The sequence below is a fragment of the Rutilus rutilus genome (genome assembly GCF_951802725.1).
Source record: "Rutilus rutilus genome assembly, chromosome: 2".
In the NCBI taxonomy this organism is placed as follows: domain Eukaryota; kingdom Metazoa; phylum Chordata; class Actinopteri; order Cypriniformes; family Leuciscidae; genus Rutilus; species Rutilus rutilus.
In genome coordinates, this window is record NC_140210.1 from 20,860,681 (window position 1) to 20,874,409 (window position 13,729).

A 13,729-nucleotide genomic window follows, 5' to 3' on the forward strand; every position below is an offset into this window, starting at 1 on the left:
TTTTACTGTTTTTACTATATTTTTGATTAAAAAAAGCAGACTTGGTGAGCTTCAGAGACCTATTAAAAAAATCTTACCAACCCCAAACATTTAAAAAGCACTGTATGTGAATTTAAAATTTACAGTGTTGATCTTTTTTTGGGGGGGAAACAGATCAAATCATTATGGAATAAAACAATTTAAGAGATAATTGCGACGTTTTATCTCACAGTTATAAACTTGCAATTACGAGAAATAAAGTCAGAATTGCAAGATATAAACTTGCAATTCTGAGAAAAGTCTGACTTTTATTTATTTTTTAACTTTTATTTTACATTTCTGACATTATATTTCGCAACTGCGAGTTTATATCACACAGTTCTGAGAAAAAAAGTCAGAATTGCGAGATGTAAACTTGCAATTGCATGAAAAAAAGTCAGAATTGTGAGATAATTACCCTATTACCCTTTTTTATTTTTTATTCTATGGCGTAAACAAGCTTCCAAACTGATTTGTCCAGATTTTTGTTCAATCAAATTGTTTCTAGAATGAGAATGCTTGCAATAGCAAGTTGCACGTCGAGGCGGGACATGCCTTGTTCTTAAGCCTTGATTGAATGCTGTTGTTGCAGATAATGTAATGGTTTTACAATATGCACACAAAGTCATTTTATCTTGATCTTTAATATGGTTTTAAGGGAGCAGAGCCATCGTGATGAAATGGTAGTTTGGTCCACGGAGGAAAGGGCGTTCAACCTAAGCAGAGCAAGAAACGAATCAAAACATACTCTACAAAGCCAAGACAGTTATTACACCCAGCTCCCTACAGAGAAAGCCCACCTGTACCATGACGTGGACACTGCAAACCTGCCTCCACTTCCAGAGCAGATCTGCTTTGCAGAGGAAGAACAAAATGAAGATGAAGAGACAGAGGAGCTGGACAGTGAAGCCATGCAGGATGTCACGATGGAGGATGGGGCGTCCCTACCCTCTCTACTACACCCGCTCGTGGCAGAGAAGATCTGTGAGTTGGTAGCACAAGGTCATAACCAAGTTTACACTGTCCGCAAGCAGCTCAGGTATGACCTTTGTTTTATTTGCTGGAAAAATATTTACCGTTGCTTTGTGAACGCCCTGGCAGGAGGTTTGTGGAACATGAGATGTTCAAGTCAGAGGAAGTGCCTGAGAGACTCAATCTGTGTTACTTTCCCCACTGTCAATGACATCAAGAAGCACATCCATGAGGCTCAGAAAGCTCTTCAGCTGACGGCGGGACCACTGGCTACCTCAGATACAGAGGTGTGAACAGAAAACATGTTAGATTGGTAAGCACAAATATGCCAACCATTTTCTGCAGTAAGCATTTATTTTTATGTTTTTGTTGTTGTTGTTGCAGTGGAAAGCAGAGGCGAATAACCTGCTTCCAGAGACTTTGACCCTGACTCCTGCTACTGTGGATGGTAAAATACCGTTGAAATATTGTTTGAAATCCGACATACATTATTAAAACAATAATCTTGGAATCATTCAACACAATTTAGAGAGTAGAGGAAAGGTCCTGCCTCAAAAAGAAAGCACATACCTATAGTCCAAGTATAAGCATTGTTTACCCTGCCACAGAATCTAGTGTACTGCTGTTATATTGACAGTGTCCTCTCAGAAGGAAGAGAGTGACACTCTTTCTCCAGAGGCTGTGCAGCTCTTCAGCTCTCTCACCTCACTGCAGCCCAAGATCTTTGCACATCTCCAGGTGACCCTGTCCTGAAATGATCATTTTTTATATGGATCTATTCATTCATTAAATTAATGCATTATTTTTTTTAAGTTTTTAATTTCTGCATAAATGTAAAAAGTTTCAGGGTGATCAACTGTTCTGATAGTATAATTGAAGAAACAAAAAAAAAACATTAAAATTAAATGCTTGAAAACCTGATTATGTAATAATTTTTTATACATTTTTGTTTTGAACTTTTTGTTAGTGGTCCCATTAACTTATGAAAACATTATTTCATGGCTTTCAAAACCTCTAGTTTTAAACATTGTTACGACCACTTGGCTCATACAGTGATCGCAACATGAAAGGGGAGACCACACCGATCGCTACATTTAACAAAGAGTGTTTATTTAACAACAAATAGAAGTGTATCAGTAAATGTAATGATTAACCGTCCAAAAGTGTAGTGTTCGTCAGTAGAATGAAACGGGTGGTGAGAGGAGGTAAGTGCGACAAGCAAGGCAGCCACCAGCCGCACGGACCGACGGCCCGAAGAGGAGAGAGAACACGAGACCCCGGAAGGCCTCTTTTAACAGGTCATCCATTAACCTTCACGGCCAGCCTACAGCTCCACCTGTAGGACTAAAACAGACAGACAGACAGCAACCATAAAACACAGACAAACAACAAGCTGCCCAGCAGCACGGCAAAGCCGGTCCTGACATCACCCCCCCCCCCTTGATGACAGAGACCCCTTTTAATGGGACTCTGAAAAAACCATCAAGTTCCCACAATAACCATAACAAAATCATACAGAATCAAAAAATGAATAAACCAACTTAACTAACATTCACACACAAGAAAAACTAATTCATTCATACCACCTTCCCCAAGTGCACCTCATTCCTAACAGGACAACTGGACCAACAGTGACCATTCTCACCCACGCCACCCTTACCACATCCTGCAACCAGCAAATCCCGGTACCATGGACAGCTATTTAAGGCAAGCAGAACAGACACAGATTGAGCGGGAAAAACAGACACCATTAAACTGACTCATCCGGGGCGCGAGAGAGTGCATCAGCTAACACATTCTCCACGCCGCGGATGTGCCGAATAACTAAACGAAAAGGTTGTAAAAATAGTGCCCAACGTAAGAGGCGTTGGTTGGTGGAATTCTTTAGTGACTGGAGGAAAGTGAGGGGATTATGGTCCGAATAAACCACAATTGGATGTAAACCCCCACCCACATAAACCTCGAAGTGTTGAAGTGCCCAAATTAACGCCAAAGCCTCCTTCTCGATAACAGAGTAATTAAACTGGTGTTTGTTGAATTTGCGCGAAAAATAACAAACAGGTTTGTCAACCCCATTTTCATCGCTCTGCAAAAGAACGGCACCCGCCCCAACCTGACTCGCGCCAACCTGCAGCCTGAATGGCTGATCCAATTTGGGTGCAGCCAAGACCGGCGCCGAACTCAATAACAGCTTGGCATTTTGAAATGCCTGATGACACTCGGCCGACCAAACAAACTTAGCTGTGCCCTTCAATAAATTGGTCAGCGGGGAAACTACCGTGGAAAAGTTGCAACAAAAACTACGGTAATAACCGATCATACCCAGAAAGCGCATCAATTCTTTCTTTGTGGCCGGCGGGGTAAAGTTCTCTATGGCCACGACCTTCGCATTTACTGGCCGCACCTTACCTTGGCCCACCACCTTACCTAAATAAACGACAGTGGCCTGGGCAAACTCACATTTCGCAAGATTAACAGTAAGAGTTGCTGCCACCAACCTCTGGAACAGTGCACGAATACATGCCAGGTGGTCACCCCAAGTATCGGCGTAACAGACCACGTCGTCTAAATAAACGGCACATCCCTCCAACCCAGCAACTACCCAATTCATGAGACGCTGAAAGGTTGAGGGGGCGTTCCGAAGGCCAAAACTCATCCTAGAATAAGAGTACAACCCAGAAGATGTAACAAATGCAGACACCTCCTGCGCTCTCGGTGTTAGTGGTACCTGGTAATACCCTTTTAACAAATCAAATTTACTAACGTACCGTGCACTACCCACCTGATCCACACAATCCTCAATACGAGGTAATGGAAAGGAATCGGGCTTTGTCAATGCATTAACCTTCCTATAATCTGTACAAAACCTATATGTTTGATCCGATTTTTTAACCAACAAACACGGTGATGCCCAGCTAGAATAGGATGGTTTGGCCAGACCGTTATCGAGAAGATATTGAACACTGGCCTCCATACTTTTACGCTTCTCTAGAGGCAGTCGATAAAACCTCTGCTTAACCGGGCGGGCACCCTGTGTGTCAATATCATGCTCGATTAAACTTGTACAGGTCGGAGTGTCAGAAAATAAAGACGAAAATTCAGAAATTAAAAACTTTAACTCATCGCGCTGTTCCCCACTTAAATGTCCCAACATACTATCCAGTTCAGCCAGCTTCTGCGTGTTACTCAAGCACCCATGTAAAACTGCATCATCTGGAAACTGCACCCCATCCTCAGCTGCCACCTGAGCGACGTTCGGCAGCCCCTCTACAACAGCCAATCCCACAGGACTGTCCGCGTGATCACCCACCACCCCCGAAGATGTGGAGTAGTACGGCTTCAACAAATTAATATGGCAAAGCTGCGTTGATCTCCTGCATTCAGGAGTAGACAACAAATAATTTGTCTCAGAAACTTTACGCATGATCATAAAAGGGCCTGAGTACTTTGCTGTCAAAGACGAACCTGGGATGGGCAGCAACGCTACCACCTGATCACCAGGATTAAACACCCTGGCCTCCGCCTTACGATCATACCGCTGTTTCATTCTGTCCTGAGCCGCACTCAGATGTTCACTAGCCAACTTCCAAGACAAAAATAATTTACGGCGGAAACCATTAACATACTCCACCAAACTGGCAGGGGTTTTTGACTGGTCTAATTCAGTGCTCAAAACAGACAAAGATGTTCGTACTTTGTGACCAAAAACTAAGTCATTAGGACAAAACCCTGTGCTTTCTTGAACAACCCCACGGGCCGCCAACAAAAGCCATGGTAAAGCCTCTTCCCAATCCTTCTTCATTTCAACGCAATATGCGCGTAACACAGATTTCAAGGTTGCATGAAAACGTTCCAGCGCCCCCTGGCTTTGAGCATGATAGGCACTGCTCAAATTGTGCTTCACACGTAACAATCTCAAAGCAGCCGCAAACGTCTTAGAGGTGAAGTTCGAACCTCGGTCGCTTTGAATTATCTTCGGGATCCCAAAAACAGAAATAAACTGTGACAAACATTTCATAATGGACTTTGTGGTTATTGCCCTTAACGCATATGCAGCCGGATACCGTGTCGCCTGGCACATTACTGTAAACAGATATGTACATCCAGTTTTTGATGGAGTTAAAGGACCTACACAATCAATAATGATGTGTTCAAACGGCGTGCCTACGGACTGAATGGGCTGTAAGTGAGCAGGCTTGATTGTAGTATTTAGCTTCCCTGCCACTTGACAAAAATGACAAGTTCTCACAAACTTCATTACGTCCCGCTTGATCCGTGGCCAATAAAAATGTCGTAGTATATGATTATAGGTCTTCTTAACACCAAAATGTCCAGACTCTATACCATGTGCTGTTTTTAAAACTAAATCGCGATACTTGTCAGGTACCACGACCTGCATCACCTGATCTGCCACATCAGGATCAACACAAGATGACCACTTTCGGAGCAAGAGACCATTTTGCACCAGATAACCTTTACCTGGGTCAGCTGCAGCTAGAGCAAATTTTTTTTCCAGACTCTGATCTTTTCCTTGAGCTTCAACCAGCTCATCATAAGACAACGGTGCAGGTAATTCTGGAATAAACAAACCAGACGCAGACATGTTAGACACATCAGATGGTGAACCTATCTGCGCGCGAGCCATTGCACGCGTCACAGCGCAGGCAGTAAAAACCTCTGGAAAATCTTGCAAACACTTATCTGGCTCCTCTAATGGCAAAGGCACGACAGTGACCACAGGCGGTGGGGACACTAAACACCCACCCAAATTATTGCCCAGAATGATATCTTTAGCCGCTTTCCGACCGGAGGAACCTTTTCACAGTTCCTAGAACTATTGGCTAAAGTACCCGGATGTCGGCGTGTTCGCACCGCAGGAACTAGGAACGATTTTAGTTCTAGGAACTCCATTTGTAGGAACTAATTTAGGTCCTACTTCAGAGTAGGGTCTAAACCAGCACTATAGGAACTACCCGTGACATTAGTGTACGCTGATTGACCGAACGCACGCGGAAGACCAGCACCCGCCATTTTTAAAACAGCTAGAATGTAAACACACAGATTATAGCCTATATATTTACTAACTATACAAACATGGAAAACAGTGATAGATGGGTCTCTAAACCTTTATGCTGAAGAGAAAATCCAACGCAACTTTGAGGGGACCAAGCCAAACATGATTATGTTTATCTGCCCAGCTAGCAACACTGGACATCAACCACATAGGCTAATAACCTTTTTTTCATATACTGTCTACTTTCTATTACAGTTCTATCTAATAACATATTAAACTGTACTGTTAGATAGATTGCTAACTAATAAACACAGAGAATGCGAGCATTCATTGTTTGCTCTGGCGTTCTCAGCGCCGCCAAAATAAAGGTCCGTCGCGCCGTCTAAATTAAAGTCACCGTGCCTGCGTCACTCCCTTACCCCTCCTACCAGTTCCTATGGCCACTTGGCCAGTGCGAACGCAAACAGCAAAACCGAGTTTAGGGGAGAGTAGTTCTTAGAACTGTTTAGAAGTGGACAGTTCCTAGAACTAAGTTCCTAGAACTACTTGGTCGGAAAGCGGCTAATGCCATCTACAGGTAAAGAGGGTCTCACGGCAATTGTAATCTCCCCATTTACAAATCCTGAAAATAACTGAACTCTGTGCAAAGGCACCGGGAAAGACTGAAGGCCTATTCCACGAATTAAAGCAAACTTCCCAGTATCTGATACTGGAGAAAATGGCAAAACCGAAGCACAAATAAAGCTCTCTGAGGCTCCTGTGTCCCTCAAGATTTTCACTGGGACTCTGTGCGCATCCCCTACCCACGAGACAAAACCGTCACTAATGAATGGCGCATAGTTCGACACATCAGACACCCCAGAAGTTTCACGCTCACCCCTAAACACAGCTCCAAGATTTCCCCCCTCACCAGCGTCAGGCTGAACGGCATTCAAAACTTCCGAACTAGAGAACTGATCCACATGAAACACAACAGGCCCATCTGAATGCACAACAGAAGACACGAAACCAACAGCTTTTCCATTTGCAGTTCTAACCTTATTTCGCGCACCCAACACTGGACACTCTCGCTTCCAATGTCCTCTTTCCAAACAATAATTGCACTTCTCACCAACAACCTCAGTCTCCCGTGTTTTATTCTTCATTAAATGATCAAATTTAACCCGACCTGATCGATATTCCCTATGGTCATATTCATAACGTGGAAAATACTCACGTACTTTACTTTTGTGCGTCAACACAAAACCGTCGGCGAGAACAGCAGCCTCCGCAACAGTCTTAACTTCATGCTCATTCACATAAATAGCTATTCTCTCAGGCAAGATATTTTTAAACTGTTCCAAAATCAGCAAATCTCGCAGCGCATCAAATGTTTCCACACCCTCAGCGGCAAGCCAACGATTGAAAAAACTACTCAAATCTCTTGCCACTTCGGTATGGGTTTGTTTCTCACCTTTTCGCCAATTTCTGAAACGTTGCAGATAAGCTTCTGGAACAAGTTCATAACATTTTAAGACTGTTTTACGCTGTTATATTTCTTTCTCTCAGCAGGTGCCAAAGCCACAAACGCCTCCTGCGCACGACCCACTAATACAGTTTGCAAAAGTACTGTTTTGTCCTCATCATCCCAACCACGATCAGTGGCTATGTTTTCGAATAAAGAAAAAAATATATCCGGTTCCCGTTCGTTAAATTTTGTCAGGAACCTTATCACACCAGCTAGATCTGACTTACCGGTAGAATTCCGATCAATTCTCCCCTCAGAAAGTAGTCTCAGTCTAGTTCTTTCTACATCTCGTTCCTGTTCTTCACTTTTAAGTCTTTCTAATTCTAACAAACGGTCTTTCTCTTTTTCGTGCACTTCCAAACGTTTTTGCTCATTTTCCTGCTCTAAACGCTTCTCCAGCATCTCTTGTTCCTTCGCCAATTTAATCTGCTCAAATTCCAATCTCTTTTGCTCCAACTCTAATTTCTTTTTCTCCAATTCTATATCCATCTCTATCCTCAACAGTTGTTTTTGTTGTTCAAAGGTTAAATCGCTGGACTTAAGCTGCATCTTAGGCTTAACGCTAGACTCAGGAATATCAGCAATCTCGTTAATTTGTATTTCTGGACTAGGACTGATTGGGGTTACATCAGGCAAAACCTGCTTCTCTTTTAAGAACTCGCGAATAAAACCCACAAATTCCTTCTTCTTAGCAGATTTAAGTACGGCCGGCAACTCGATCGCGTAATACTCGGCCACCTTCAACAATTGTTCCCTAGTTAACCCCACCAACAAACGCTCAGACGGAGCTGCTAAAAACTCCTCCAACATGACCATCAGTACACTTTCCAATCCACAACAACAAAATTAACCAATGTACCAATATCCAAACAAAATTAACCAAAACTTATTCTCTTTTCCCAACACATCCAGCCAAACCGGTTATAAAGTCGATACAGTTCAGGTAACCAGACAGACTAATGCCGGAGCATCCCCCTAACATTTACCCCCCTACTAACCTATCTTCACACCAAAGTCCAAGAACAAGGATAATTTACTCACCCATACCGCTGGAGTCATACTGTCCCGACAAAGTCACTCCAGCCGGTGCTCCACGGCGGTGCCCTCGTTCAGACCTCAGTGACAGTAAGCTAGACCCACAACGCCGAGGCGCACTAATTGGGGACAAGACATGGCTCCACAAAATTTCCCGTCCAGCCACCCAAACTGCTACCGAACCTTACTTACCGAACGGCTGAAACAAAAACGCTCCTTCCTACACACACACACACAAAATTAGTGTGGCTCTCCCAAAACAATCCGCGAGCTGATAGTAAACTCAACTTACTTCACTCATTCATAAACCGGCTGAATTACATAAGCAGCACTACACACACTAGTAGCCTACTACTAGGAATTAAAGCAGCCTAACGTTACTTATCAAACTTAGAGACTAAACGGACGAGCCCCCATATGTTACGACCACTTGGCTCATACAGTGATCGCAACATGAAAGGGGAGACCACACCGATCGCTACATTTAACAAAGAGTGTTTATTTAACAACAAATAGAAGTGTATCAGTAAATGTAATGATTAACCAAAAGTGTAGTGTTCGTCAGTAGAATGAAACGGGTGGTGAGAGGAGGTAAGTGCGACAAGCGAGGCAGCCACCAGCCGCACGGACCGACGGCCCGAACAGGAGAGAGAACACGAGACCCCGGAAGGCCTCTTTTAACAGGTCATCCATTAACCTTCACGGCCAGCCTACAGCTCCACCTGTAGGACTAAAACAGACAGACAGACAGCAACCATAAAACACAGACAAACAACAAGCTGCCCAGCAGCACGGCAAAGCCGGTCCTGACAACATTTTAAAAAAATGTTGTTGGTTAATGTAGGATGTAATGTAATTAAGGGAACATTCAATTTTATAATTTTGCAAACATTATGTGAAGGTTACTTTTGAATGCTCTCTGAACATTCTGAAACAAGTTGTAACATTTAAAAAAAAATTAGATAAACATCCAACTAAAATATTTCAGAAAAAACATTGTTTTTGTGCTAAAGTTTTGAGAACATTATTTAAAAACATATAACTTTGAACAAATGTTCTATTAACGTTAATGGAAGAATGTTTGTTCATAAAAACTTGCCTGGCTTCATTTGCGAGAATGTTCCCTGTTGCCTGGGACAAAGCTGGTTGGCAAACTTATCCTTTAAGAGTGCTCTCCTCTTGTCTGATAGGCCATCCAGATACAGCCTTGTGTCCAGTTGAAGACACTGCCAAACCTACACCCCCACCACCACCAGAAGCCCCAGAGCTGTCCAGCCCTGCACCACCACAGCCTGTTCTGCTGAGTCCGTCCCAGTTCCTCCAGTCAAGTGGCAGTGCTGGTGAAAGCATATCTCTGTGTGACCCCCTGACCCTGCTCGGCATGAGCCAGCTGGTGAGTGTGAACTCAGTGACTAATGCCGGAGCTGAAGGTGGCATCACACAGATCTTGTTAGAGGACGGACAGGCCATTCCAGTCCAGATTGTGGACCCTGCAAGCATAGGTAAGTACATGGCACCACAGAAAAAGAAAAAGAAATCTAAATTTAACCAATTAGAATCATGAAAATAACATATAAACCTTTTGTTTGTTCTTATTGTTCAGCTTTGACTCCCTCAGCAGACGACACTTCAGTTAAATAGGAGGGTGGGAAATCTATGGATGTGTCGGCAGTCAGAAATACAACAACGAGAAAAGAAAACAAATGTCCATTTCTGTGACAACAGCGATTGACGATTGGGCTCTTTGACCAACGGAGGACTGATTCATTGTTTCAGGTACAGTATTATGATAACATGAACTCATGCAATATTGATTTGTAATATTATTTGTTTCCATTTCCCATTATTGCTATTTTAATTTATTACAGTGGTGACTGGAGAGAGAAAAAACAATTTCTCAAAAGTATGAATGAATGAGATCAAAATTAAATATTTAAAGCTAAATGTTTTCTGTTGCATTCTATTCACACAAAAAACTATTTTACAACTTTTTACAAGAATATCTTATGAGTATTTCTGCAGGTATTTCTACCCTTTGAATAGAAGCCTAATGGATACGTTTTTAATGTTGTTTATGTCTATGTGGTGTTTTTAATATGCTTTAAGACAAACCATGTGCAAATTCATAAGTCAGCAACACTGCTGAGTATTTTCTCCTTAAATCTGCAGTGAAACAAAGACACAGTTTGAAATCGCTGGTGTTTATGATGTCACAAACTACCTTGTAACCAATCAGATCAACATGTGATTGTCAATGAGTGGATCTCTGAGCTGGTTAGTTTGCATATTCATAGAACTGGTATACTAAATGAGGCAAGGGTGTAAAGTTACATTCAAGCTATGTTAAGGCATGACGATTTTTTTCAAGGACAAAACAGAAGAACAGTAGAAGAAGAACAGTGTCTGTTTATGAAGTTCAGATTACTGTGATAGTGTTTACCTGTGAATAGTAATTGTTGTATTTTAATCATTTTCTCTGCTTTCCTGTATTTACATGATCGTGTGCCTGAATTTAGAAGAGAATTATTTCCTATTTATCATACATATACAAGAATGTAAGAAATTATATTATGATTCCTCTGATTTAAATGGCCGAATGCTTTTACAAAAATGCTGAAGAAAGAATGCAGCCTTTGCTAATATTAAACTGTTTTACCTTGTTCTGTTCGATCAGTTGCTTCCATTGATCCATTGATGACTTCCACAAATAAACTGTTTTACCTTGTTCTGTTCGATCAGTTGCTTCCATTGATCCATTGATGACTTCCACAAATAATCAGTTTTTCTTGAATCATGAATTTTCCATTGATCCATTGATGACTTCCACAAATAATCATGAATTTTCTTCCATTCAGGTTCCGCTGATGTTGTTGTCGATGTAACAAGACAGTGATCTTCTGCCAGGAACATCAGGTCAATCTTCCGCTGTCCAGGTTTGTCTTCGTCTGGCATCTCAGCTGAGACCTGTCCACTATGGGTGACCCTAGCAGTAGTTGTGAAGTACCAGTGGCGTAGCTCTCAGCATCACTGATGCACACAAGCCCTCACAGCACGTCAAGCTGCAAACCGTGTGAGGGACCCTATCCTTCCCTAACCTGCAGTAACTGCTTAAAAGCAACCGCATATCAACCAACTAACTTAGGCTACTCTAAACATCCTGACAACTACATAACAACGCATGAAAAACCACTCAGAAGAGTCCAGCAACCGCAAAGTAACACGCTAACAACCGCGCAAAAAACCTTGTCAAACGCATGTCAACACACAGGAAACCATCCAAAACATCCCAACAACCGTGTAGCAAAACGCTAAAAACCACTTAGAACAACCTATGAACAGCCTATCAATGCTTTGACAATCACCAAAAACATCCTGACAACCTCACAACAATGTGCAAACCACCTCTAGAAAATAAAACTTAACGTTACTCATAAAACTCTAAATTTACTCTACAAAATAAAACTTACTCATAAAACTATAAACTTACTCTGTAAGTTAACTATATACAGTATTTACATACAGGTCCCGCGGTGTGATACTCCGGCCTCCATGTGACACAGTGATGACTCAGTGTCTGGGCTTCTTTCTTCGGGGTTCCTCAGGCAGGGGCTCTTCACTGATGTCCACGTCGATTCGAGGAGCTAAGCTTCTGCTGGTTGTGGAGAAGCTCTCGGTGATCCCGACACGTCCATCAGGATGCTCCGTCTCCACCAATGAAGGGCGGTTGAGTGCCTCCCACAGTCGCTGCTTGATCTTCCGTCCAAGTTCAAGGCTGTAGGGACGCTGCCGACCACTGGGCGTCTTCAGCATGGGCTCCACCACAGAGCGGTAGATGTCCTGGTAGGCCTCTACGCTGTAGCCGTGGATGGAGATGGGCTCATTCTGCTGACGCACGTCCACTGAAGGAACTGAGTCTAATGGACGGATGTCAGGAAGGACAGCAGCGTTCTTCAAGTAGCGTTCTTCCAACCCCTTGGGTCTTCGTCTTCGAGCTTTGGCAGAGATGCAGCTGTAAGTGTGATCTGACCTGACCAACGTTACAGCTGCCAGCTGTGGAAGCTCACAAGGGTCCGGAGTCTCTGGACTGGAAGAGACGCCCTCAAACAATCCCCTCAGGCGTGTGGGAGGAGCCCTGCTTCTTCGTGACCGACGCTGCTCCATGATAATGAATCAAGAAGAACTTCAAAGACTGTGGAAAAATCACTAAGACTTACCAGATTGTTTTGTGAAGAGCTTGCAGCAAGTGCGTTCAGGCTTCAAGGCTTCAGAAACAGTTGTGTTGATTTTTAATCTACTGGACTGACACAGAATGTTAAGGATCATTTAAATGTAAACAACATTGATATCAGCAGTAAGTCAATTAGAGCAGCATGAGCTCTATGTTACATGTATTATGCTTCTCCAATTACCATTATCATCTTCATTTATTCCTCTATGTACAGAGATGGGCATAAATGCATGGAAATGTATTTAAAATACACAAAATACTGCGTGAAAAAAAAAGTTTTTAAATACAAATACAGTATTTTGTATTTTGAAAATACACAACATACACGTGACATTGGCCATCCAGTGCAGGTATAGGCCACAGTGAATGAAGAAACTACATAGGCCTACTGACTTTTCATTCCTAACCACATCTCTTTCTTTCTTTCTTTCTTTCTTTCTTTCTTTCTTTCTTTCTTTCTTTCTTTCTTTCTTTCTTTCTTTCTTTCTTTCTTTCTTTCTTTCTCACTGTATGTAAAACTGTGGGAACCTTTTCTGCTATCTAGCAAATATTATGGATGGGCGATAGGACCAAAATCTCAATTTTACTTCACAGTAACAATATCATGGTTTCACAATTCTCAATATCAGGTTTGATTCCACAGCATAAACTGAATTTCATTTTTCTTTTCTTTTTTTTTGCAGGTAGTCCAGTGCTTTTTAAGTAATTTTATGTAAAGTTTATTTGTTTCCATAAGTTTATTAAAATTAGAAAGTGTATCTAAAATTTAAAATTAGAATTAATTTAGATTCATTTGACACTATTTACCCCTTTTTGATTATTATTTTTTATGTACAATAAAACTAAAAGCTTAAGATTTTTGTGGAGTATCATTCATCAGTGCTTCTTTTTCCACTCCAACGTTCCAATAATTCCTGCCCACTAAAAGCTGCACGGATAAATTTGCTTACCCCAC

General features: G+C 42.1%; 2 protein-coding genes and 1 pseudogene across 3 annotated transcripts in view; 2 read left to right on the forward strand and 1 right to left on the reverse strand.

Moving 5' to 3' along the window:
* LOC311286126 (calcium-responsive transcription factor-like) overlaps window positions 1–13,729 on the forward strand; it is a 28,542-nt gene that overhangs the window by 1,606 nt on the left and 13,207 nt on the right. The gene's annotated exons all lie outside the window — the stretch shown is intronic.
* On the forward strand, window positions 699–11,624 carry LOC311286478 (calcium-responsive transcription factor-like; annotated as a pseudogene). Its single transcript, XR_014630264.1, has 5 exons — window positions 699–1,277; window positions 1,375–1,438; window positions 9,737–10,048; window positions 10,150–10,322; window positions 11,402–11,624. The product of XR_014630264.1 is annotated as a calcium-responsive transcription factor-like (transcript).
* LOC311286127 (uncharacterized protein) lies at window positions 11,627–12,990 on the reverse strand. The gene has a single exon (XM_084402177.1). The coding sequence runs from the start codon at window positions 12,705–12,707 to the stop codon at window positions 12,114–12,116; it is 594 nt and encodes a 197-aa protein (XP_084258303.1). The 5' UTR covers window positions 12,708–12,990; the 3' UTR covers window positions 11,627–12,113.